General features: G+C 45.3%; 1 protein-coding gene across 4 annotated transcripts in view; it reads right to left on the reverse strand.

The window, feature by feature from the left end:
• Positions 1–27,082, reverse strand: part of dok4 (docking protein 4) — a 94,698-nt gene that overhangs the window by 20,273 nt on the left and 47,343 nt on the right. For 3 of the 4 annotated variants that reach the window (XM_043707417.1, XM_043707414.1, XM_043707415.1), the window contains 4 exons: positions 17,080–17,187; positions 9,501–9,615; positions 7,655–7,774; positions 1,514–1,703 (listed from right to left, as the gene is read on the reverse strand). In XM_043707417.1, coding sequence (XP_043563352.1) covers positions 1,514–1,703; positions 7,655–7,774; positions 9,501–9,615; positions 17,080–17,187 — 533 coding nt within the window. The remainder of the gene's footprint in view (positions 1–1,513; positions 1,704–7,654; positions 7,775–9,500; positions 9,616–17,079; positions 17,188–27,082) is intronic. The other variant, XM_043707418.1, reaches the window with a different exon arrangement.

Below are 27,082 nucleotides of genomic sequence, written 5' to 3' on the forward strand. Positions count from 1 at the left end.
ATTGGGGAGAAAGTGAGGTCTGCAGATGCTGGAGATCAGAGCTGGAAATGTGTTGCTAGAAAAGCGCAGCAGGTTAGGCAGCATCCAGGGAACAGGAGAATCGACGTTTCGGGCATAAACCCTTCTTCAGGAATGAATGAAATCCATTCATTCCTGAAGAAGGGCTTATGCCCGAAACGTCAATTCTCCTGTTCCCTGGATGCTGCCTGACCTGCTGCGCTTTTCCAGCAACACATTTCCAGCTCATTTCAGAACAGAAATGCGGAGACATTTCTTCAGCCAGAGAGTGGTGGGCCTGTGGAATTCATTGCCGGGAGTGCAGTGGAAGCCGGGACACTAAATGTCTTCAAGGCAGAGATTGATAGATTCTTGTTGTCTAGAGGAATTAAGGGCTACGGGGAGAACGCTGGTAAGTGGAGCTGAAATGCGCATCAGCCATGATTGAATGGCGGAGTGGACTCGATGGGCTGAATGGCCTTACTTCCACTCCTATGTCTTATGGTCTTATGTCCTGCAAACTTTAGTGGTCTGTGCACAAGCACTCCAAGATCCCTCTGTTCTCTGAGCTTCCTATTGTCCTGACATTCATTGGCTACTCCCTTGTCTTGTTCCTTTTCCAAAGTGCATACCTTCACATTTATCAGTCTTAAATTCCTTCTGACTAATCCACTCATATCCTCCTGTAACCTAACACATTCTGACTCACTGACTACCCCTCTAGCCAGTCTTTGTGTTATCTGCAATCTTACTTTGCACTTCTCTCATGTTCTTATCTACATCATTTATGAATATCACAAACAATAAGGGATGCAGCACAGATCCCTGGACACTACACACCAGCTTCCAATCACACAAATGGCCTTCTACCACCACCCTCCTTCTCTGTCAGATTTGGATCCGGTTTGCCAAATTATCCTGGTTCCCATGATCTGTTTATCAGGGACCTTATCAAAAGCCTCGCCGAAATCCACGTAAACTACATCAACTGCCCAACCCTCATCCAAACACTCGATCATTTCCTTGAAGAATTCCACCAGATTTGTCTGGCATAATTTCCCTTTGACAAAACTATGCTAACTATTTCTGATCAAACCCTGTTTCTCTAAATTTCTCTCCCTCAGAATCTTCTCCAACAATTTCCCTACCATGGATGTAAATATCACTGATGTGTAGTTTCCTGGGTCCATCTCTATCACCCTCCTTGCAAACTGCAGACAAAGCTTGTTTAAGACCATATCTAGATGGTGCCATACAAACAGGATTTCTTTCCTTGAGAGTTCTCTTGATGACATGCTTTGTCAGAAATGTTTGCTATGTATGATGCAAGGAAGTTCAAAGTTCAAACTTTGCAGGTTGTCTTTATCTTTTCTTCTTCCCATGCCTTCACCCAATACTTTTGGCTTCATTTCGTCCTCTCAGCCTATTCCCTTGTCCTCCATCCTCATGTCTTCTCCCCTCTCCCTTCGCCCTCTCCCAGTCTCCCCATTCCCACTCCTCAGAAGTATGTTCCTACCGTCCAGCTTCAAAGGTGAAGCGTGTGTTGTCACGGCCGTATCTACGCAGTGAGCACAGTGGCCAGCTGAGCAGTTTGTTGCGGGTGTTGTGAATATCCCAGAGGTAGATGTTCTCATGCGTGATCTGCATCATACACTCTCCATAGACATCCAGGTTTGGGGAAGGGATGAGGTAAACATTGAAACGCTCTGTCAGGAAGATGACAAAGACTCCAATCAGGACAAAGTGCTGGCCACCTCAATAACAATAACAATGGCAGCTACATTGACATCGAGGCAGCCACATCGCACCACTTCACAAGAGCTCAAATGAATACAGACAGGACAGCGATATGAAAAGTTTATAACAACGGCCAGTTTGTGCAAAACAGGATCTGACAATCAGTGAGGGTCTGTGATTATCTATGAAAAGATCTGTGATGATCTGTCATGAGCTGAGAGAATCTGTGAAGATCTGTGAGAATTGCGAAGACTTGTGAGGATCTGTGAAGATTCACAATGGTCTATGAGGATTGATGATAATCCATGAGAGCCGGTGTGGATTAGCGGTGATCTAGGATGATTTGCGATGATCTGATGATCTGTAAGAATCTGTGAGAATCTGTAAGAATCTATGAAAGCCTGTGAGGATCTGTCAGAATATCTGTGATAGGCTGTGAGGATCTGAAAGTATCTCTGGAAATCTGTGATCTGTGCTGATCTCAGAATCTGAGAGAATCTGTGACGATCTGTGAGTATTTGTAAGAAAATGCCATGATTCTATGATGATGTGTGAGATTCTGTGACGATGTGTGAGAATCTGTGACGATGTGTGAGAATCTGTGATGATGTGTGAGAATCTGCCATTCTGTGATGATCCATGAAGATCTGTGAGAAGTTGTGAGAACCTGTGATGACCTGTGAGGATCTGTGGATGATCTGTGAGGATCTGTGAGGATCTGTGGATGATCTGTGGATGATCTGTGGATGACCTGTGGATGACCTGTGGATGACCTGTGGATGACCTGTGGATGACCTGTGGGGATCTGTGGATGACCTGTGGATGACCTGTGGATGATCTGTGGATGACCTGTGGATGATCTGTGGATGATCTGGGATGATCTGTGGATGATCTGTGGATGATCTGTGGATGATCTGTGGATGATCTGTGGATGATCTGTGGATGATCTGTGGATGATCTGTGGATGATCTGTGGATGATCTGTGGATGATCTGTGGATGATCTGTGGATGATCTGTGGATGATCTGTGGATGATCTGTGGATGATCTGTGGATGATCTGTGGATGATCTGTGGATGATCTGTGGATGATCTGTGGATGATCTGTGGATGATCTGTGGATGATCTGTGGATGATCTGTGGATGATCTGTGGATGATCTGTGGATGATCTGTGGATGATCTGTGGATGATCTGTGGATGATCTGTGGATGATCTGTGGATGATCTGTGGATGATCTGTGGATGATCTGTGGATGATCTGTGGATGATCTGTGGATGATCTGTGGATGATCTGTGGATGATCTGTGGATGATCTGTGGATGATCTGTGGATGATCTGTGGATGATCTGTGGATGATCTGTGGATGATCTGTGGATGATCTGTGGATGATCTGTGGATGATCTGTGGATGATCTGTGGATGATCTGTGGATGATCTGTGGATGACCTGTGGATGACCTGTGGATGACCTGTGAGGATCTGTGGATGATCTGTGAATGATCTGTGGATGACCTGTGGATGACCTGTGAGGATCTGTGGATGACCTGTGGATGATCTGTGGATGACCTGTGGATGACCTGTGAGGACCTGTGGATGATCTGTGAGGACCTGTGGATGATCTGTGGATGATCTGTGGATGATCTGTGGATGATCTGTGGATGACCTGTGGATGACCTGTGGATGACCTGTGGATGACCTGTGAGGACCTGTGAGGATCTGTGGATGACCTGTGGATGATCTGTGAGAACCTGTGAGGATCTGTGGATGATCTGTGAGGACCTGTGGATGATCTGTGAGGACCTGTGAGGATCTGTGGATGATCTGTGGATGATCTGTGGATGATCTGTGGATGATCTGTGGATGACCTGTGGATGACCTGTGAGAATTGTCACAAATCTCAATCTCAGTTATAGAGTCGTAGAGTCATAGAGATGGAAACAGACCCGTCCATGCCGACCAGATATCCCAATCCAATCTAGTTCTGGACTCCCCGACCCCAGGGAAAAGATTTTGTCTATTTATCCTATCCACGCCTCTCATGATTTTATAAACCTCTATAAGGTCACCCCTCAGCCTCCGAAGCTCCAGGGAAAACAGCCCCAGCCTGTTCAGCCTCTCCCTGTAGCTCAGATCCTCCAACCCTGGCAACATCCTTGTAAATCTTTTCTGAACCCTTTCAAGTTTCACAACATCTTTCCGATAGGAAGGAGACTAGAATTGCAGGCAATATTCCACAAGTGGCCTAACCAATGTCGTGTAAAGCCGCAACATAACCTTCCAACTCCTGTACTCAATACTCTGACCAATAAAGGAAAGCATACCAAACGCCTTCTTCACTATCCTATCTACCTGTGACTCCACTTTCAAGGAACCTGCACTCCAAGGTCTCTTTGTTCAGCAACACTCCCTAGGACCTTACCATTAAGTTTATAAGTCCAGCTAAGATTTGCTTTCCCCACATTTGTCTGAATTAAACTCCATCTGCCACTTCTCAGCCCATTGGCCCATCTGGTCCAGATCCTGTTGTAATCTGAGGTAACCCTCTTCGCTGTCCACTACACCTCCAATTTTGGTGTCATCTGCAAACTTACTAACTGTACCTGTAGAGAACCCAGCACCGATCCTTGTGGCAGTCCACTGGTCACAGGCCTCCAGTCTGAAAAACAACCCTCCACCACCACCCTCTGTCTTCTACCTTTGAGCCAGTTCTGTATCCAAATGGCTAGTTCTCCCTGTATTCCATGAGATCTAACCTTGCTAACCTGTCTCCCATGGGGAACCTTGTCGAACGCCTTACTGAAGTCCATACAGATCATGCCCACCGCTCTGCCCTAATCAATCCTCTTTGTTACTTCTTCAAAAAACTCAATCAAGTTTGTGAGACATGACTTGCAGCTGCTGTCAATATATAGGAGTTTGCAACTCAGAAAGCTCAGCTCAATGGTGTGCCTGAGTGCCCAGCTCCAAGGACGGCAGACTGCCTTACTTGAGGAGTATTCACGAACTGTTCCTAAAAGCTAAGTTTACATTCCAGATTTATGAATGAATTGAAATTTCACCAGCTGTCAGGTTGGGAATTGAGCCAATGCCCCCTGAATATTAACTTGGGATTCTGCATTACCAATTCAGTGAGATTCCCACAATGCCATCACCTCCCTTTTTCACAAGGCATCTTATGGTTTTTGACAATGCAGTATCAAATACATCAATAAATCCAGGTTGAGTTTGTACATCAACAGTGTCCCCCACCAGCTCATTACATTCTTAAAGCACACAAATACATTTGTCAAAAATTAATTCCTTTTCACAAAACTCTGTTGACCTTGCCTGATTCTCAGTGTCCGACGACTGTACCTTTGATTATGGATTTGAATCTTTTCTCTTTTCCCAGTTGACCAATTAGTCTCCTGCTTTTTGACTGCCTCACTTCTTGAACTGAGGTGTTAGACTTACAGGCTTCTAATTTTCTGGTATTTTGGTGTTTTGGAAAAATTACACCCATTGCATCCACCAAACCTGAAACCTCTTCTTTTAAGTCCCTAGGATGTAGGCCACAGATACAGGGGGCCTGTCAATTTTCAGTCATAGAATCCCTGCAGTGTGGTAAAAGGCCATTAGGCCCAACAAGTTCACACCCTCCCTCCGAACAGTAACCAACCTAGACCCATTCCCCAACCCTATTACTGTACATTTACCCCTGAGTAATGCACTTAACTTACACATCCCTGAACACTGTGGGCAATTTAGTATGGCTAATTCCCCTGACCTGCACATCTTTGGAATGTGGGAGGAAACCAGAGCACTCGGAGGAAACCCATGCAGACAAAGGGAGAATGAGCAAACTCCACACAGACAGTCACCCAAGGCTGGAATCAAACCTGGGTCCCTGCCGCTGTGAGGCAGCAGTGCAAACCACTGAGTCATCGTGCCTAGTCCTATTACCTTGCCCAGTACTTTTTCCCTAGTGATCTCGATTGTTGCAAGTCCTTTTCCTCCCCTTTCTTTTCCTTGAGAAGCCTCCTTTTCTACTATTCTCAGGACCTTTTTGTGTCTTGTACTGTGAAAATGGATACCAAGTACTTGTTCAAAGCCTCTAGTATTTCCTCATTTCCCAGCATTCATTGCCACGTCACCCTCTAAGGCACCAACATCACTTAAGTTACTCTTTTCCTTCATCAATACTGGTCGAAGCTATTATTGTGTGCTTTGTGTTTTTTGCCAGTTTCCTCAATTACTTCACCTTCTCCCTTTGATTTCCTCAGCGATTCTTTCCTGCTTTCTGAATTCTGCATAACTTTCTGACCTATCGTTAATCCTTCCAGCATCATATATCTTTTCTTTGAAAGGATGCCAATTCCTTCAAGACCTGCAGAGCCTTTCTTTCACAACGGAGTCAGTTTTTTATTTCATTTTAAAATATCCTTTAAATGACTTCTTCTTCTGTAGTGTCTTAACTTTTAACTATTTTCCTGTTCCATTTTGGCTGACTGTGTCTTTATACACCTCTACTTGTCTTTACTGACATTTAAGACATTGTTTCACACTCCAGCTTCTCACAATCAAGACCAGATCTTTTCCTAGCATTCCTACACTGAAATACTGCAGCAATTTAAAAAGTCACTTCACTGCCACTTTCTGATTAGATTCCCTACAGCATGAAAACAGGCCTTTCGTCCCAACCAGTCCACACTGACCCTATGAAGAGTAACCCACCCATGCCCACTTCCCTCTGATTAATGCACCTAACACTGTGGGCAATTTTAGCACGGGTAATTCACTTATCCTGCACATCTTTGGGCTGAGACAGGAAACTGGAGCATCTAGAGAAAACTCATGCAGACACAGGGAGAATGTGCGAACTCCACACAGGCAGTCGCCTGAGGCTGGAATTGAACCTGGGACCCTGGTGCTGGGATGTAGTAGTGCTAACCACTGAGCCACTGTGCCACCCTCTCCAGGGTAATGTGACGATGCTGTCACTTTAAAAGGTTATTTTGTCTTGGTTTCTTTTTTGAAGAAAGGTCATAAAAGATAGGCACCTAGCAGTTTACCAGAACCAATAAACTAAACTACTGTGAGACCTTCATGTGTTTTTTTATACAGTTGAACAATGGAAACAGACTGAATTAGTGTGGCCAGCTCTCACAGACCAGACCTTTTATTTAGTTGTGGTATCAGAAGTCGTTTGGGGTCTTAGAAGAGTTGGAAAGTTCAGTGAATGGTTCCTAGCTGCTACTTTCTCTGAAATCTCTCGATGTTTTCTTCTCCTGGATTGGAGAATTGCATGTAAGAATCTGTGTCTGAATTAGCCTTTTTGCTAAGTGGTGTGGTTATGGCACGTATATTGTATTAGCGATAGCTACTGTATCTATTACTCTGATTAGTTTTCCAATAGTCGTTATGCTAAATTCCTCTTTCTTTTGTTTGTATTTTAACTATACTGTTTCATTCAATGAGGTTTAACTTAACACATGGCAGTTTGACCAGTCGCACAGCACTTCACATCTCCCTTTAAAATAAGAGAAAGGTTGGGTCTTAACTACCTGCTTAAAGTACTTTGAGGGGGTCTGATCTGGTCCATAACAGTAATTAAGAATGGGCAATAAATGCTTGGCCTGTATAGAAATGAGCATGAAAAGCTGGCTTAGGTAGTGACACCCACAACCAATAACCAAAAATAAAGAGATCATTCAACCATACACACACACACACACACACACACAGATACAGACAGACACACACACACACACACACACACAGATACAGACAGATACAGACAGACACACACACACAGATACATACAGACACACACAGACACAGGCGTACACGTATAAAGACAAGCACAAACACATGCACAGATGCGCGCGCGCCCACACACACACACACGAATAACACTTCGACTGATTGACAGGGTGAGATTCTCACCGTTTTGTTCACACATAACACCAGCAGCAAGCAGATCTGGCTCGCCCAGGGTGATATCGTTGAGTCTTGCCCCGAGACATTCGATGGAGAGAATTTTGTACCATTCCTCAGCTTCCAGCTCTGTGAGCAATCGTATGATCAGTTATACTATTCTCGAAACATTAAATCACAAAACATATCTCCATAAAGAAGAGAAGGACAAATGCCACTTTGCAGGGTACATTGTCATAGAGGTACAATCCACAGGCACTGACACACACTCATTGCTGTGTGTTGACATCTAGCTGCTGGTAATATCACCCAAAGCCTGAGAAAAAGATGTCTCACACCAACAGCACTCGTGATGTCGAGCCACCTTGGGTGCAATAATCACTCGACTGAAATGTTCCATTTCTGGGCAGAATTTTACATGAGGAGAAAGTACTGCAGATGCTGGAGACCAGAGTTGAAAAATGTGGTGCTGGAAAAACCTGAAGAAGGGCTTATGCCCGAAACGTCGATTCTCCTGCTCCTCGGATGCTGCCTGGCCTGCTGTGTTTTTCCAGCACCACATTTTTCAGAATTATATTACATGAGCATGGATTCCTCCCTCAGGAACCCTTACACCAGAAGGTGAACAATTTTCTAGAAAGCCTATCATTCTCACACACACAAAGATTCTCACTGGGGTACAGTGTCTCACACACCCACACATTCTCATTGGGGTACAGTGTCCCAAATATAGACTGACTCTCACGGGGTACCGGTCCCACACAAATACGGACTCTCACTGGGATGTAGACACCACACATACACTGATTGTCACTGGGGTACAATGTCCCACACAGACTCAGTGGGATACGGGTCCCCATACACACTGACTCTCACTGGAGCACAGGGATCCCAGACACTCACTGACTCTCACTGGGGGACGGTGTCCGAACCACACACTGACTCTCAGTGGGGTACGGGTCCCAAGCACACACACAGACTCAGTGAATGTATGGGAGTCTCTTACACACACACACACACTCTCACTGGGGTTGGGGATCCCCCATACAACGGACTCTCATTTGGTTACAAGTTACACACAAACACTGCCTCTCACTGGGGTATGGTGTCCCCCCCACACATGGACTCTTAGTGGGGTACTGTGTCTGACACACACATACTTCCTCACTGGGGTACGATGTTCCACATATAGACTCGACTCTTACTGCGGTACCAGTCCCAGAGCCTCACTGACTCTCATCGGGGTACGGTGTCCCAGACACACACTGACTCTCACTGAGAAAATGGGTCCTACAAATACTCTGACTCTCACTGAGGTACGGGGTCCCCCACACAAAGTGACTCTCTCTGGGGTACGGGATCCCACACACACAGTGACTCTCTCTGGGGTATGGCTCCTACACATACACTGACTCTCTCTGGGGTACAGGCCCCCCACACACACTGACTCTCACTGGGGTATAGTGTCCCACACACACACTGACTCTCACTGGGGTATAGTGTCCCACACACACGGTGACTCTCACTGGGGTATGGGACCCCACACACACAATGCCCTAATGTTTACTCTGTTTAACTCAGTTAAGGTTGTATATTTTGTGACTTAGCTCCTCTGACCTGTCCGAGCTGTGTGTCGGGATCAATGTGCCTCTGTCATACTCACAGTATATCTGTGCAATTGTCACAGTTTAACTATGTTGCATGCACAACGTTGCTAGATAACGTTGCAGTAACTTGTGTCGTCCTCAGTGTACCTGGATCATACTCACAGCATACGCGTGTCATACCCACAAACTGTGTTTGTGTCACATTCACAGTTTACGTGTGATGCACTGACAGTGTGCCTGTGTCATACCTGAGTCACAGGTAAAGGTGCGGGACGTGTCATCGCTGAATATGAGGGCTACAGCCTGGCGTTTAGTGTCCTTCGGTAAGCGGGTAACGTTTTTAACATTACTGATCTCAGTCACCTGGGCATGGAGAGAACATCACACAGAGTCAGTGAGTGAGAGTGAGAGTGAGAGAGAGAGAGAGAGACACACACAGCTAGACAGAAAGATAGATAGAGAGAGGAGGAAGACAGGGAATAACAGATGAGTGAGAGAGAAGGACACAGTGAGAAAGAGAGAGAGCGAAATGGAGTAGGGAGAAAGAGAGAGAGGCGAAGAGAAACAGAGTGTGGCAGACTTAGAGAGAAGCAGATATCAACTGACAAAGGAAGTCATGCAAAGGTAGATCCAGAGTGAGAGGAAGAGAATAACAGACAGAGTGTAAGACAGAGAAGTGACAGAGTGAGAGTCAGACAGAGTGTGAACAAACCGAGAGGGAAAAGAAAAACAACAGAGACAGAGAGAGAGAGAGTTGGCATTGTCAGCAACTGGAATAGTACAGAAAGAAATTCATAATGACCTCAGGAAAAGTGAATTATTACTTCACGGTTGGTATCTGGAACCCAGTGCAAGGCACCATGACACCGGGCTCAGGTGGTAACCCAGGAACCGAGCTGCATCAGGTAGTAGTGTTGGCATTAAATCAACAAACAATCAAACCGGCAGCACGGTGGCTCAGTGGTTCACACTGCGGCCTCACACCACCAGGGTCCCAGGTTCGATTCCAGCCTTGGGTGACTGCATGGAGTTCGCACATTCTCCTTGTGTCTGCGTGGGTTTCCTCTGGGTGCTCCGGTTTCCTCTCACAGTCCAAAGATGTGCAGGTTAGGTGAGTTGGCCATGCTAAATTGCCCTTAGTGTTCAAGGATGTGTAGGTAAATGCAGAGTAAAGGGGTGGGATTTAGGTGGGATACTCTTCAGAGGGTTGGTGTGAATTTGTAGGGCTGAAGGGCCTGTTTCCATGCTGTAGGGATTTGATTCTATTCCATTCAAAAACAATGCCCAGGCAGTGGAGACTGCTGCTTTCATGTTCGCTGCTAAATGAGGAACATAGGGGATTACGGCAAGAGTGGGCCATTCGTCCCTTCAAGCCTGTTCTGCTATTCAATAGGATCTCAATGGTCTGGCTGTTGTCTCATCTCTGCTTTCCTGTCTGTCCCTTATAATCATTGACTCCCTTATCAGTCTAAAATCTGTGACCCAATTCAATGACCCAACACCCCAATGCTCCCAGGGAATTGAATTCCAAACATTCACAACCCTCAGAGAGAAGGAATTCCTCATCTCTGGTTAAAATGGGAAGATGCCTAAATTTTAAACTTTGTTCTCTTGATCTTGTGTCCTTCCTAAGAGGAGACATCTCCCCAGTATCCAGCCTCACTTCCTCAGGATTTCCAATGTTTCAATGAGATTCCGCTCGTTCTTTTAAACTGCAACTGGTGCAGGCCTAACCTGTTCAACTGGTGCAGGCCTAACCTGTTCAACTGGTGCAGGCCTAACCTGTTCAGCAGTTTCCCATAATGCAAACTATCATCATCAATATCAGGAAAGTGAACCTTTTCTGAGTCCCTTCCAATGCAAATATATCATTTATTTTTTTAAACAAGAGGAGGCCAGTACTGTACATAATACTCCAGTTGTAAATCTGCAATTCAAATCCCTGCTTTTACATTCCATTTTCTTTGCAATAAATGACAGGAAATGACAGCTCTGAAGAAGAGTCATTGGACTCAAAATATTAACCGTGTTTTTCTCTCTCCACAGATACTGCCAGCATTTTATTTATCTATCTTAAGACCACGTTGACTTGTTATAATCATGCGATGCCTTTGTAATGATTGAGACTGCCTCAAAACAGATTCCTCAACCAAAGTTGAGAGGTTAATTGGGCAGCAGTTTCTCTCCCTTTTGTCTCTCTCCCTATTTTTTGGAAGGCTGAATTATGGGCGGCATGGTGGCACAGTGGTTAGCACTGCTGCCTCACAGCGCCGGAGACCCGGGTTCAATTCCCGACTCAGGCGACTGACTGTGTGGAGTTTGCACGTTCTCCCCGTGTCTGCGTGGGTTTCCTCCGGGTGCTCCGGTTTCCTCCCACAGTCCAAAGATGTGCAGGTCAGGTGAATTGGCCATGCTAAATTGCCCGTAGTGTTAAGTAAAGGGTAAATGTAGGGGTATGGGTGGGTTGCGCTTCGGCGGGTCGGTGTGGACTTGTTGGGCTGAAGGGCCTGTTTCCACACTGTAATGTAATCTAATCTAAAAAATCTAATCTAATCTAGGCAGTTTAAACTCCTGAAACCAAAGAAAGATCAGACCATCATTACTAATACATTCACTATCGCTTTTAGAGGGCATTTCAGAGAGACCCGACTGATGTGAGACTGGATCCACAAGCTAAACACCAAAGGATTAAAGGAAACAAGGCCAGCAGGTGTTGGGGATTAATAGGTTCATTGTATAAAGTCCATGAAGACATGCCTGATGTTTACATAATGATGGAGCTGGGATGCATTACCTTCTCCACTATGATATTTTGACTTGATCCCCAGTTTTCTGTTCAGTTACAGTGCCTCAATGGGCTGCTTTATTTTTGCATTATCCAATTACAATCCCACTTCTTCATTGCAGTTTATTGTGGAGACATTGTGAAAGGGTGAAAGAGATTGTGAGAGTGAGAGAGAGTGTGGTTGAAAGCGTGAAAAAAAGTGTGAAAGTGTGGAAGGCGTGCGCGTGAGCGCATGGAAGCAATTGTGAGAGAGAGTAAGAGTGTGTGAAAGCATAAAAGAGAGTGCGAAAGAGTTTGTGAGAGAATGTGAGAAAGTGCTTGAGAGCATGAAAGAGACCGAGTGAGAAAACGTGTAAAAGAGAATGTGAAAGACTGAAAGTGTGTGAAAGACAGAGAGTGTCTGAAAGATTGTGTGTGAAAGATTGTAAGACAGTGAGCGAACGTGAGAGGGTGAGAATGTTGAAAAGTGTGAGTGTGAGAGAGAAATTGAGAGTGTGTGTGAATGTAAAAGAAAAAATGAGACAGAGAAAGAGAGAGCTTGAAGGAGAGTGTGAGAGATTGTGAGTGAATGTGAGAGACAGAGTGAGAGAGAGGTGGTGAGAAAGTGGAAGTGAGAGAATATGAAAGATTATAGGAAAGTGTAAGAGAATGTGAGAGAGAGTGTGCAAGTACGTGAAAGATAGTTTGAGACAATGTGAGAGAATAATAGAAACCCTACACTGTGGAAGTAGGCCATTCGGCCCACCAAGTCTGCACTGATCCTCCAAAGAGTATCCCCACCAAATCCACCCCTCTATCCCATAACCCTGCAATTCCCATGGCTAATCCACCTAACCTACACATCCCTGAACACTATCGATAATTTAGCACAGCCAATTCACCTGACCTGCATATCTTTGGACTGTGGGAGGAAACTGGAGCACCCAGAGAAAACCCAGGCAGCCAAGGGGAGAATGTACAAACTCCACATAGACAGTTGCCTGAGGGTGGAATCGAACCCGGGTCTCTGGCACTGTGAGGCAGCAGTGCTAACCACTCAATCACTGTGCCAAATATGAGAGACTGTTATACTGAGTATGAAAGATTGTGAAAGAACAAACAATGACAGTACAGTACAGGAACAGGCCCTTCAACCCACCAAGACTGTGCTGACACATCATCCCTTTCTAAACTAAAAACCTGTTGTCTGTACATGGCCCATATCCCTCTGCTCCCTGTCTATTCATATATCTGTCAAGATGCTGCTTAAACATTGCTTTTAAAACCATCTCCCCTGGTAATGCATTCACCCATGCTCTGTGCAAAAAAACCTGCCTCTCACATTTCCTTTAAACTTACCCCCTTTTACCTTAAACCTATGTCCCTTAGTAATTGACATTTCTATCTTGGAAAAAAGCCCCCAACTAGCCACTCCATTGATGCCTCTCAATATTTTGCAAACTTCAATCAGGTCGCACCTTATCCTTAGACTTTCAAGTGAAAACAAACCAAGTTTGTCCAATCTCTCCTCATAGCCAACATCCTCCATACAAGTAATCATCCTGGAAAACCCTGTACCCTCTCCAAAGCCTCCATATCCTTCTGGTATGTGGCAATCAAAATTGTACACTACATTCCAAATGTGGCCCAACTAAAGTTGTGTCAGCTGTAACATGACTTGACAATTTTTAAACTCCATGTCCTGTCCAAAGAAAGAAAATATGCCATCTGGCTTCCTGACCACCTTATCCACTTACATTGTCACTTCCAGGGAACTGTGGACCTGTATGTCGAGATCCCTCTGCATGTTGATGCTGCCAAGGGTTCTGCCATTCTTTCCACCTGAATTAGATCTCCCAAAATGCAACACCCCACATTTGCTCAGATTTAAATCCATCTGCCATTTCTCTGTCCAAGTTTCTAGCCTATCTGCACTCTGTCTACATCCTCTGTCATTCCTCTTCACTATCCAGAGTTCCTCAAATCTTTGTGTCGTCCGCAAACTTACTAATCAGGTCATCCACATTATTTTCCTATCGTTTCAGCCAGGGTCACAGCACTGATCCTCTGGAGAACACCTCTGGTTATGGATCTCTGGTTAGAAGAACACCCTTCCACCATTACTCTCTGGCCAGTTCTGTATCCATCTCAGCAGCTGCTTTATTCATTTGTGGGATTTGGACCTCGCTGGCTGGCCAGCATTGATAGCCCATCCCTCCTTGCCCTTGAGAAGTTGGTGGTGAGCTGCCTTCTTGAATCGCTGCAGTACACTTGCTTGGGTTGACCCACAATGCTGGTATGGAGGGAATTCCAGGACTTTGACCCAATGACTGTGAAAGAATGGCAGTATATTTCCAAGTCAGGGTGGGGTTGTTTGAAGGGGAACTTGCAAGTGATGGTGTTCCCGAGTACCTGCTGCCCTTGTCCTTCTAGGTGGAAGTGGTCGTGGGTTTGGAAGGTGTTGTCTAAGGATCTTGCGTGAATTTCTGCAGTACATCTTGTAGATAGTGCACACTGCTGCTACCAAGCGCCGGTGGTGGAGGGATTGAATGTTTGTATAATCAAGCAGGTTGCTTTGTCCTGGATGGTGTCAAACTTCTTGAGTGTTGGAGCTGGCCCCATCCAGGCAAGTGGGGAGTATTCCATCAGATTCCTGACTTGTGTCTTGGGAGATGGTGGATAGACTTTGGGGTGTCAGGAGGTGAGTTACCCGCCACCGTGTCCCTAGTCACAGACCTGGTCTTGTAGCCACAGTGTTTATGTGGTGAGTCCAGTGGAATTTCTGGCCAATGGCAACCCCAAGGATGTTGACAGTGAGGGATTCAGTGATGGTAATACCATTGAATGTCAAGAAGTGGTGGTTCGTGTCTCTTATTGGTGATGGTCATTATCTGGCATTGTGTGTCATGAATGTTACTTACACTTGTCAGCCCAAGCCTGGATACTGTCCAGATCTTGTTGCATTTGAGCATGGAGTGCTTCAGTATCTGAGCAGCTGAAGATTATTGGGCCTAGGACACTACCCTGAGGGACTCCAGCAGTGATGTCCTGGAGCTGAGATGACTGACCCTCCCCAACCAAAATCCTTTGTGCCAGGTGTGACTTTGACCAGCAGAGAGTTTGCCCCCAATACCCATTGATTCCAGTTTGGCCAGGGCTCCATGATGCCATACTCAGTCAAATGTGGCCTTGATATCAAGGGCTGTCACTCTCACCTCCCCTCTGGAATTGAGCTCTTTTGCCGATGTTTAAACCAAGGCTGTAATGAGATCAGGAGCTGAGTGACCCTGGTGAAACCCAAACTAGGCGTTACTCAGCAGGCTGTTGCTGAGCAGATGTTGCTTGATCGCATTGTTGATGACCCCTTCCATCACTTTACTGATGATGGAGAGTAGACTGATTGGGTGGTAATTGGCCAGGTTAGATTTGTCCTGCTTTTTGAATACAGGACATACCTGCTGGGCAATTTCTCCACATTGTCGGGTAGATGCCAGTGTTGTAACTGTACTGGAAGAGCTTGGCTTGGGCTGTGACAAGTTCTGGAGTACATGTCTCTTCACCTTTTGTGTGAGGGACCCCGCCAAAGGCCTTGCTAATGTACATGTCGATAACATTTACTGCCCTGCTGTCTTCAGTTAGGGTTCTCACATGCACTCAAATGTGCTGACACAACACATTCTCTCTCATACGTTCACGCTCTCTCACACACACTCAAACAATCACTATCACTCTGTTTCACAGTCTCTGATGTTCATATACGCTCACTCACACCCTCTGAACTAGGCAACATCCTGCTAAACTCTGTACCCTCTCCAAAGTCTCCATATCCTTTTAATAACGTGGTGAGCAGAACTGTATGCAATATTCCAAATGTGACCCAACTAATGCTTGATACAACTGCAACATGACCTGCCAACGTTTATACTCGATGCCCTGACCAATGAAGGCAGCATGCCAAACGCCTTCTTGCCCACCTTATTCATTTGTGTTGCCACTCTCAGGGGATTGTGGAGTGAGCCAGACACACAAACATTCTCTTGTACACTCAAATTCACCCTCACATACCTTCCATCCCCCACACACAATGATACATTCACCCTCACACACACACCCACACACGTTGACTCTCCTGCTCGTCTGATGCTGCTTGACCAGCTATGATTTTTGCAGCTCTACATTTTATTGACTCAGACCCCTATGCACACACACATTCTCACCCACCAACGTACTCTCTCACATACACAATCCCATACAGATTTAGACACATACGCACACTTACATATGAAGAATCAGTCCGATCAAAACAGGCTGAATAGCAATAAACATTCAGTCACCTTAAATGGCATGATGAGAGTCACAGAGGAAGACGAGGTACATAGTACATAGAGCATAGAACAGTACAGCACAGGAACAGGCCGACCATGAGGCCATTCTGAACTAATCCCATCTGATTGCACATGTATCCCTCTATTCCCTGCCTATTCATGTATCTAAATGCCTCTTAAACATTGCTATCATCTCTGCTTTTACCAACTCCTCTGGCAGTGTCTTCCAGGTATCTTCCCCACTCTGTGTAAAATACTTTCCTCTCACATCTCCCTTAAACTTTTCCCCTCTCATCTTAAGCTTATGCTCCCCAGTACCTGACATTTCTACCCTGGGATAAAGACTCCGACTATCAGCACCTCTCATAATTTTATATACCTCCAGCAAAATAGGACATGCTAGCAAAAACAATGCAAGTTTGCCCATTTTTCCTTATAGCTAACACGCTCCACCAAGATGACATCCTGGTAAATCTATTTTGCACTGTGTCCAAAGCCTCCACATCTTTCCTGCAGTGTGGTGACCAGAACTGCCCACAATACCCCAAATGTGGTCTAACTAAAGTCTTATACAGCTGCATCATGACTTGCCAACTTTTATACTCAAAAGAGAGAGACACAGAGAGTGACAAAGGGAGACAGAAGTTGAGAGGGAATGAGAGAGAGAGAGAATGAGAGCGAGAGACAGAGAGCGAGAATGAGACAGGGTAAGGATTATGAAGTCACCCTGGCTTTTACCTTGGGACTTGCTTTGAGATTGGCTGCTTTCTCATCGGGATATTTCTCTAACCTTCGGGGTCCTTTGCTGGACGATGTTTTGAAGATGAGCCAACACCGTCGGTAGATCTGAAAGGAGAAAGAGCACTGAGCATTTTCCTGATCTTCTAAGAATCATGGCACAGGATCCCCTGGAATCCAACGACAGGTTTCCCTGCAATCTGGGCACAGGATCCTCAGAACCTCGGAGATCCAGTCTGAACGCAAACAAACCTCACCTCAGAGATCCAAGCCCACTGACCCCAAACATCAGCCCCATCCCATAGGACAGAGTGCAAGGGTCTGGGTGAAGGCCAGGTTGAGGAACAAGGTTAGCAAGAGGGTCAAACTGAGGATAAGGATAAATGTGAGAGTCAGAGTTTAGGTGGAGGTGGGGATCAGGATGAGGGTCAGTTTGGCAGTCAATATGTGATGGAACATTAGATTGTGTTAAAAGGCAGATCAAGCACAAAGGCAGTATGTCTATTCCAAGTTCCTCTTTCTAATGGCTCTAGAACAGGGAAGTTCTCCCTTTTGTCTTGGTAAATATCTAATACTCAAGCAGTTACAGGTTAGGTGGTCAGGGTCATCTTTTTGGGAACTAGCCGTGCACAAGTTGGCTGCCATATTTCAAACATTACAGCAGTTACTCCGCTTCAGAAGTGGATGAATTGTTCTGTGAATGAGGTGTGTAGGAAGGTTCCACAGTGGTGTCAGGTGCCATTAAATGCACATGTTTCTTCCATTCACATGAAGGCAGCTCACCTGATGATCTGAAGGTTTGTGTTCACCTAGTTGAAGAGAACACCACTACCAGGCAAGACCAGACAGTTTGGGATTGAGGGCAGAGTTTTGAGGCTATTGTCCTCACAAGCTGACCAACCAAATGAGATTGTTCCTTCAAATCGCCAATTCTCAAGCCCATCTGGTTTCTTCTCAGGATGACATTTGTCGAATATTGATAAAGGTGAGCCGCTTTTTGGACCTTGCAACCCCTGTCTGTCTCATTTGACTCTCTGACTCTGGAAACAGCCCTCAGCAGCATAACAAGAGCAATGATATTAATGGCAGCAACAAGATGGAAGCCTCTGCCATTACATCAGGTTGTAGGGTCTCAATCAAGCAGATGGTTGAATGATAAAACAAAGAATTGTGGATGCTAGAAATCTAAAACAAAGAGAAAAATTGCTGGAGAAACTCAACAGGTCTGACAGTATATGCAGAGAAATGTTTCAAGTTCCAGTGAATTTCTTCAGAACTAGACATTTGTCTTGAATATCTTGGGTGAAACATTGTCTGACCACTCAAAGTCAAAGGATGACTGAACACTAAGAAAGGCAATTCAGTTGGGCTCAGGAAGAAACATTGATCAGGGACTTGGTGCAATGAGAATCAGGACCGAAAACGAGTACATTAGTTTTAAAAGTGAAGCAAGGCCACATAAAAACAGAGGAACCATGAAGACAGTGTGAACCAATCATTTTAGTGAGAAAGATTCCTTCCCAGCTGAGTGTCACAGCATGAAGCACATCCAGAACAAGCCAAAGAGAAGACCTTACAAGATAGAGACATTCCAGTGATGTGTTGCCTGGTGAGCTTACTGGACTATTGATGACCTAAAAGAGGGAATAGAGATTAATAGAGATTTTAACAGGAGCTGGGTGGAAAAGGAGAGACCAGCTGAGGGGTTTGATCCTCCTAAATGTGTCTCTCAAATTAAATAGAATTTTTATATTCAATTACCCGTCAAACCTGCCAGAAGCTTCCAGTCAGGAGAAAGTTTGGATTGGAGAGCAAGCTCATTGCGGACAAAAGGTGAAACAGACCAGATCCACATTCCAGTCTTGTTCAAGTTGAAAACAGTGCAGAGTGCTTGGGGACAGCTTCTCAAAGGTAACCTTCTCGACAGTCGGAACTGACCCTGTTAAACAGGCCTGAGATATTTTGTTCATCGAGAGATCCAGATGACAGCCTGGTTCTTCAACTGGAATTGTCCGTCAATTCTCCTTTCAGAGAATTCAGCCTATTAGAGTCTGAGAGCGCTCACAGGATTCACATTGCCAATCTTATCTCTGAAGGAGCTAACAACATGTTAGGGAAACTGCCCCAGCAGTTATCCCTGTAAAACAAAACTAACAGAAATTTGGAGCCATAGGATCATACAGAACAGAAGAGGCCCTTCAGTCTGTACTAGTCCCACTTTGCAGCACCTGCCCCATAGCCTTGAATATTATGACACTTCAAGTATTCATTCAAGTTCTTTTGAAACATCATGAAGTTTCTGCCTCAACAGCACTCCCAGACAGTCTATTCCAAACCCCCACCACCTTCTGGGTGAAACAGATTTTCCTCAAATCCTCTGTAAACATCTTACCTTTTACTTTAAAATGATGTCCCTTGTTTCTGACCCTTCAGTTAAGGGGAACTGCTACTTTCTATTCATCCAGTCTATGATCCTCATAATCTTATACACCTCTGTCAGGTCCTCTCTCAATCTGCTCTGCTCCAAAGAAGCAACCTGAGCTTATCCAGCCACTCTTCATCATTGAAATGTTCCATCCTAGACAACTCCTCAGTAACCACTCCAGTGTAATTCTCTCCTTCCAATAGTGCGGTGACCAGAACTGCACACACTATTTCAGCTGGGACCGAACCAAAGACTGTACAGCTCCAACAAAACCTTCCTGTACTTATAATCTATGCCATGACTGATAAAGGCAAGCACCTTGTATGCCTTCTTAACGACCCTATTAACCTGCCTTGCTACCTTCAGAATCTGGAGAAAAGCACTCCAAGGTCTCACTGTCCTTCTAAGCTTCCAAATGTCCTGACATTCACTGAGTACTCCCTTGTCTTGTTCCTTGTCTCAAAATGTATCCACTCACATTTCTCAAGGTTGAAATGCATCTGTTACTGAACTGCCCATCTAACCAAGCCATCTGTATCCTGCTGTAATGTAAGACCTTCCTCCTCACTGTCAATCACAAGAACAATCTTGGTCATCCACAACTTACTTATCACAGCCCCATATTCTCATTTACATAGCGTATATACATCATGAACAATAACAGGCCCAGCACTGATCCCTGTGGCATGCCACTGAACACTGTGGAGTTTGCACATTCACCCCGTGTCTGTGTGGGTTTCCTCCAGATGTTCCGGTTTCCTCCCACAGTCCAAAGATGTGCAGGTCAGGTTAATTCCAGTCACATAAACAGCCTTCTACCACTACCCTCTGTCTCCTACCATGGAGCCAACTTTGGATCCAACTTGCTACCCTGGATCCCATGAGCTTTCAGTTTCCATAAGACCATAAGACATAGGAGTGTAAGTAAGGCCATTCAGCCCATCGAGTTTCATCAGTTTCCTACATGGGCCCCTGTCAAAGGCCTTGCTACCTACCCCCAGCCCCACCCCCACCCTCCTAATTATCTCTCAGCCCCCTTCCCCCCCACCCTGCCACATTCCTGATGAAGGGCTTATGCCCAAAATGTCGATTCTCCTGCTCTTCGGATGCTGCCTGACCTGCTCTGCTTTTATAGCGCCACACCTTTTGACCCTGAAATCTATATAAACTGCCCTACCCTCATCTATACATTTGGTCACAACCTTGAAAAAAACCTACCAGATTTGGGAGGGAACCCCCTCTTATAAACGGATTGAGACATATTTGAAGGGATTGTGTTCCAGGGTGATAGGCTAATGAGGTACATATTACAGCAGGAAGTGATGCAGTTCCACATTATCTTTTCTCTCAGAGTATAATTGGGATCAACAGCACAGAAAAAAAGCTTCTTTGGCTTATTGTATCCATGCCAGTTAAAAACAATCATCTAGCTATTGCCTTATGCAGCCTTGTGGTGAGGTGAAACCACAGGAAAATGGCTCTGAATTGAAATTAATATTTCAATTCAGCAGATTCTTGAACAACAATATTAGAGAGAGCAGGGATCACAAAGTGGACGTTGGTATATGAAAAACCTTGAAGGATTTTCAACAGACAAGAAAGGGAGATGTAGCTTCACGGTTAAAGTAAGTTAATATGCAACATGACATTGCACACAGCAATTGTAAATGTTGGAACATGGTGGAATCAGAGTATAAGGCAATACTGACAAGCCCAGTCAGCTGATCAGTACAAAATGTTTTAATTTCTGTAAGGTTCAAAGTAGGTTTGAATGGGCAGTGTGACCAGAACTCTCAAACTTTTGTCGATGATGAGTAGTATCTTCTTAATATGTAAAAGGCTGCTGTAAAACATTATTGTATTGCCAGATCCATCTTTGCCCATTAATACTGGGAAAGGGCCAGAGGATGGTGTGAATGAAGGACATGTTGCCAGGGTTGGAGGACTTGAGCTATAGAGAGAGGTTGAATAGATGGGGCTGTTTTCCCTGGAGCATCGGAGGCTGAGGGGTGACTTACAGAGGTTTAGAAAATCATGAGGGGCATGGATAGGATCTTTTCCCTGGGGTGGGGGAGTCCAGAACTAGAGGGCATAGGTTTAGGGTGAGAGGGGAAAGAAGGGGCAACGGTTTCATGCAGAGGGTGATACATGTATAGAATGAGCTGCCAGAGGAAGTGGTGGAGGCTGGTACAATTGCAACATTTAAGAGGCATTTGGATGGGTATATGAATAGGAAGGGATTGGAGGGATATGGGCCGGGTGCTGGCAGGTGGGACTAGATTGGGTTGGGATATCTGGTCAGCATGGACGGGTTGTATATCTCTATGACTTTATGACTCTATGTGCAGCAATATCGATGCTATCTGTCTCTAATTCCAGGTGAAGATCTGACAGGATGTAGGAGGAGAAGGAGAGACCAGTTGAAGGGCTTTGGTCCTCTGGAAGGCTCAGGCCATCCCTGGGTGTCTGAAATTATACAGCATTTTAACATCCAATTATCTGTCAAACTGAAACATGTTAAAGTGCCACAGAAGTGCAGTGTAATTTCATAATCACTTTGAATTGGATGAAATCTGCTAATCTCAAGTCTCTCAAATAGCTTGAGCCTCCTGCACTGTCGTTTTGAGTTCGGGATTGGTTCCAACGGCCATTGGAACTGGACACAGTATTCCAAAACAGGTAAAACTGGTGCCTTTTACAAGCTCAGCATCAACTCCTTGCTCTTCTCCTCTACACCCGATTGGTAAAGTTTAGGATACTGTGTGCTTTATTAACTATTTTTTCAATCTGTCCTGCCACCTCCAATGATCTATGTCAATATACACCCAGGCACGGTTAAAGCCTGAAATCTCCAGCCTTTGTGCTGCTCCTGGCTCTGAATTGGGCCGCCCTAGCCACCACTGATCACAGCACCAAGACCCACTGCCGACAGCCCTGGATATTAGACACTGATATAGCCCTTGTCCTGGATCCTGTCCCAGGGCATCCTGCTGCTCTCTGTCACTTTCTTAAAAACAATCAAATGTCAGATTTGCCGTGAACAAACCAAATGAATCTTTAATTAATTAATTTTGTTGTTTCCAAAAACTTCAGCACCGCTTGTCTCCCCCAAACATTTCTCCACTCTCACAATAACCACCTCACCTAACACTCCCAGACAGGGTGCCCATCACTTTATTTCACCAGACACAATGACATTGGCATCTTGTGAACGGACAATATGCTTTTGATCACTCCCATAGCCCGAGGTTCAAACACAGAGCTGTGTCAAGGGCCAGCAGATGGCAGCATTGATCCAAGCTGCAGGGCAAGCAGCTGATGATCATAGAATCCCTAAGTGCAGAAAAAGGTCATTCGGTCCATCGAGTATGCACTGGCCCTCTGAAGTGCACCCCACTCAGCCCATTCCCCCATCCTATCCCGGCAAGTGCACCGATTTTATTCTTACCATCGCCAATCTGCACGTTTTTGAAGTGTGGGAGGAAACCCACGCAGACACGGGGAGAATGCGCCAACTCCACACAGTCACCCAAGGCTGAATTCTGAACCTGTGTTCCTGCTGTTGAGAGTTGGCAGTGCTAACCACTGTGCTGCCCATGATGGTCTGTATAGACTTTCAAAGTGAAAGTGGCACAATGTTGGAGTGTGGAGCTGTGGCCATGTAAACAGCAGCCAAAAACAGTTCACACCAGGCAAATGTCCTGACTTCACCAGCTGGAGAAATAGCAGAGAGGCTGAACCTGAATCTTCATGTCACTGCAGCAGAGGGTAGTAATCGTAATACTGACAGCAAGATCCTTGTGAACAGACAACGGGGAAGGTACTGACCTCATGACAAGCCCAATAATCCAAACTTTATCCAGGTTATTAGGGCTAGGGAAAGGAGGCATTTGACCCTTGAGCCCACACTAGGCTCCCCAAGGAGAATTTAGTCAGTCTCACTGCCTTGGGTGACCTCCAAGGTCCAGCAAATACATTTTCCTCAAGTGGCCATTTTGACATTAATCATCATTTCCCACCCTCATGAACAATATGCTCCAGCTCATTATCACTTGCTTCATTCTCAGCTTGACATTCAATAGTATTCCCATCACTGAATCCCCATCATCAACAACCTGGGGATTACCCATTGACCAGAAACTCAACTGGACTCACCACATTAATACACAGCGGCTACAAGAGCAGATCAGAGGCTAGGAATACTGCAGTGAGTAACACACCTCCTGACTCCCCAAAGCCTGTCAACACCTACAAGGCACAAGTCAGGAGTGTGGTGGGATAATCCCCTCTTGCATCGGTGAGTGCAGAGCCAACTCAAGAAGCTTGACACCATCCAGGACAAACCATCCACTCATGCCATCCTCAGACAGAACTTTCCAAATGCACAGCTACTTCTATCTAGAAGGAAAACGGCAGAAGATACATAGAAACGCCACCCCCTTCAAGCCACTCACCATCCTGACTTGGAAACATATTGCCATTCCTCCAGTATCGCTGGGTGAAAGTCCTGTAACTCTCTCCCTAAGGACATTGTGGGTCAACCCGCTGCAGATGGACTACAGCAGTTCAAGAAGGCAGTTCACCACCACCTTCTCAAGGGCAACTAGGGACGGGCAATAAATACTGGCATAGTCAACCATGTCCACGTTCCATGAGAGAATAAATGAAACCTCAAGCCCTAAATTCCCTAATGTGATTGAAGTGCCCCCCACTGTGTGTGTGTGTGTGTGTGTGTGTGTGTGTGTGTGGAGGGGGGGGGGAAAAGAGGTCTATGGAGGTGGGGCTAACCCTGGGGAATGGGGCTGACTCTGGTGTAGGGGAATGAGACTGGGGGGAGGGACTGATCCTCCAGAAGGCTGATGTTGGGGGAGAGGCTGACCTGTTAGGGAGGAGCTGACACGAGGGGAGGTGTTGACTGGTGGGGTTGACTTGCAGATGGGTTGACAAGGGAGGTGCTAACTTAGAGGAGGGGCTGATCTTGGAGGGAAGGGGCCAATAATGAGGAGAGGGTCCGATCCTGAGGGAGCGGCTGACTCATTATTGTCCAAACACATTAAAAAACACCAGGCAAAGATGCATAATGGGTTAGACCATAGAACAGCCAGAATATCAGGAAGTATTTGTCTCAGGTTGGGACTAGCCTATGTACGGGACGAGTAGTGGCCCTAATTTGGTGTACAACAATAAATGATATTCTTTTCCAGTTGGGTTTTCTGAGTTTACTGCATGATGGTTAAGCCACAGCTCAAGTACTGTGTGCAGATCTGGGATCTACATTTTAGGAGGGATACACAGGACAAAGTGCAACATAGAACAGTACAGGCCCTTCGGCCCTCAATGTTGTGCTGACCTTTTATCCTACTCTAACATCAAACTAATCTACATACCCTACATTTTACTATCATCCATGTGCCTATCCAAGAGTCACTTATATGTCCATAATGTATCTGACTCTATTACCACTGCTGACAGTGCTTTCCATGCATCCACCACTCTCTGAGTAAAGAACTTACCTCTGACAACTTCTCTAAATCTGCAGAGGAGATTTACCTGTATGTTGCCTGGGCTGAAGGGTTTCAGTTACGAAGAGAGATTGGACAAACTGGGGTTATTTTCCTTACAGCAGAAGAGATTGAGAGGGGACACGATTGATTATAAGGGGTGTAGACCTTTCCCCTTGATGGAGGAACCACTGACCGGGGGACATACAGGTAGTTCTCCTTTAACGCTCCAGTGCATTCCAGCTAAACCTTGCTTAATACAAAATCACTTTATAGAAATAATGGGGCACACGGGAAAAAGGGAGTTTGGTCAGACCAGCAAAACATATCACTCAAAAATCACCAAAACGTCTAACACAAAGACAGCCCGAATGAAGGTTTAAGTCATATTTATTAACGAAACAAAAGTAAATTTAACACATTACATTGAAACAATATTGTTAATACAGGGACAGAGGGTCATCATCACCACTATCAAGTTTAGTTGACATTTCTGAAGTAGATGGCTGTGGGTGATTGTCTGCTGACTGGGCGTTGATTTAAAACAGACATCCCGTTTTTGCTGCTTTACCCTTTTTCTTCTGTCTTGAAGAAGCTGTTCATAGGTTGCCAGATGCTATCTTACTGAACGAGCAGTTACCCTGCTGTGCTCTGAGATCTTCATAAATGGATAAGGCTTATCCTTTTATGCTGAGAAAGGTTGTCCCAATTGCTTTTTTGTTTGATCTTTTATCCAAACACTTAGAGGCCTCTCCATCTCCTCAAGTTCCTTTGGCTGTGACCTCACAGGTTTACTGACACTCAGACGTGTTCCAGCAATACAGCTTGCTTTAAGCTTTTCAGTGTGTTGCCTCTAACGGTGTGTAAGGTAGACTCCCTCATTCATGTTAAGCAAACTCTTTCACGTTCGCTCCTAATGCTCAAATTGCTTGATCTAGCTTCTCTTCCAGCGTTATAACCTTTCTTTTCCATTCGCCACCTGCACTTTCATCACCAGGATGCTTCTTGCCAACATTCTTTTCACTACCTTTTTTTTTACAAAAATGGAGGGGGACAATCTAGGAGTAGATTGTGTGGAATGCAGGCACAAGAACAAGTTAGAAAGGCAAATGATATGTATAATAGTAATGCAGTCCTTCTGGACTTATACAGGGCTTATACAGAAATTATACAAGAATATCCTTGTGTCACAGGGAGAGCAACGAACATTCATTAGCTTAATTTTTGAGATAGAACATAGAATAATATAGTGCTGAACAGGCCCTTCAGCCCCCGATGTTGCGCTGAGCTGTGAACTAATCTAAGCACAGCACCTTACACGATCCCATCATCATCCATCTGCTTATCCAAGAACTGTTTAAATTCCCCTAATGTGGCAGAGTTAACTACATTAGCAGGTAGGACATTCCACGCCCTTACCACTCTGTCAGTAAAGAACCTCCCTCTGACATCTGACTTAAATCTATCACCCCTCAATTTGTAGTTATGGCCCCTCATACAAGCAGACATCATCCTAGGAAAACGACTCTCACTGTCCATCCTATTTAATCATATAGTCATAGAGATGTACAGCATGAAACAGACCCTTCGGTCCAACCCGTCTATGCCAACCAGATATCCCAACCCAACCTAGTCCCACCTGCCAGCACCCAGCCCACATCCCTCCAAAGACTTCCTATTCATATACCCATTCAAATGCCTCTTAAATGTTGCAATTGTACTAACCTCCACCACATCCTCTGGCAGCTCATCCCATACACGTCCCACCCTCTGTGTGAAAAAGTTGCCCCTTAGGTCACTTTTCTATCTTTCCCCTCTCACCCTACACCTATGCCCTTTAGTTCTGGAGTCCCTGACCCCAGGGAAAAGACTTTGCCTATTTACCCTATCCATGCCCCTCATAATTTTGTAAACCTCTATAAGGTTTACAGCCTCCGACGCTCCAGGGAAAACAGCCCCAGCCTGTTCAGCCTCTCCCTGTAGCTCAGATCCTCCAACCCTGGCAACATCCTTGTAAATCTTTTCTGAACCCTTTCAAGTTTCACAACATCTTTCCGATAGGAAGGAGACCAGAATT

This window comes from Chiloscyllium plagiosum, chromosome 17 (assembly GCF_004010195.1).
Source record: "Chiloscyllium plagiosum isolate BGI_BamShark_2017 chromosome 17, ASM401019v2, whole genome shotgun sequence".
Taxonomy (NCBI): Eukaryota; Metazoa; Chordata; class Chondrichthyes; order Orectolobiformes; family Hemiscylliidae; genus Chiloscyllium; species Chiloscyllium plagiosum.